This window comes from Oryzias melastigma, linkage group LG21 (genome assembly GCF_002922805.2).
Source record: "Oryzias melastigma strain HK-1 linkage group LG21, ASM292280v2, whole genome shotgun sequence".
NCBI lineage: Eukaryota > Metazoa > Chordata > Actinopteri > Beloniformes > Adrianichthyidae > Oryzias > Oryzias melastigma.
This window is the reverse complement of record NC_050532.1, coordinates 13,762,041-13,762,380: the sequence shown is the minus strand read 5'-3', so window position 1 is coordinate 13,762,380 and position 340 is coordinate 13,762,041. Positions and strand designations below refer to the sequence as shown.

At 45.9% G+C, this 340-nt stretch overlaps 1 protein-coding gene across 6 annotated transcripts in view; it reads left to right on the top strand.

Annotated features, from left to right (window-relative positions):
• LOC112137965 (collagen alpha-3(VI) chain) overlaps nucleotides 1–340 on the top strand; it is a 487,063-nt gene that overhangs the window by 485,145 nt on the left and 1,578 nt on the right. For all 6 annotated transcript variants that reach the window (XM_024260490.2, XM_024260489.2, XM_024260488.2 and 3 more), the window contains one exon: nucleotides 190–340. This exon is cut by the window's right edge and continues 1,578 nt beyond it. In XM_024260490.2, the coding sequence (XP_024116258.1) occupies nucleotides 190–230 (41 nt within the window). In that variant the 3' untranslated portion in view covers nucleotides 231–340. The remainder of the gene's footprint in view (nucleotides 1–189) is intronic.

Sequence of the window (340 nt, the reverse complement as noted above, 5' to 3'; positions counted from 1 at the left end):
TATACTTGCTAAGATTTAGGGGTTTTGCTGTGTAACTTAATGCTGATAAACTTGGCAAGGAGACACCAAGGCTGAGCAGATTTTAGTCACACTGTTTTAAAACTATCTGAAGATAATACAACCCGAGGAGATACTTTGGATGTGGAAAGACTCAGGTGTACTGTTTTTTCATCCCACCTTGTTTTCCAGCTCCACTCAGCCAGGGGATCATCGCTGCAGTAAGAACATAGGACGGAGGAGACAGCATCTGCCTTGCAAAAAGGAGCAGCATCCACATGATCTCACTGTAAAAAGGCCTTGCCAAAGCAATGGTGGCTGCACTGGAAACTACCCCCCCCCC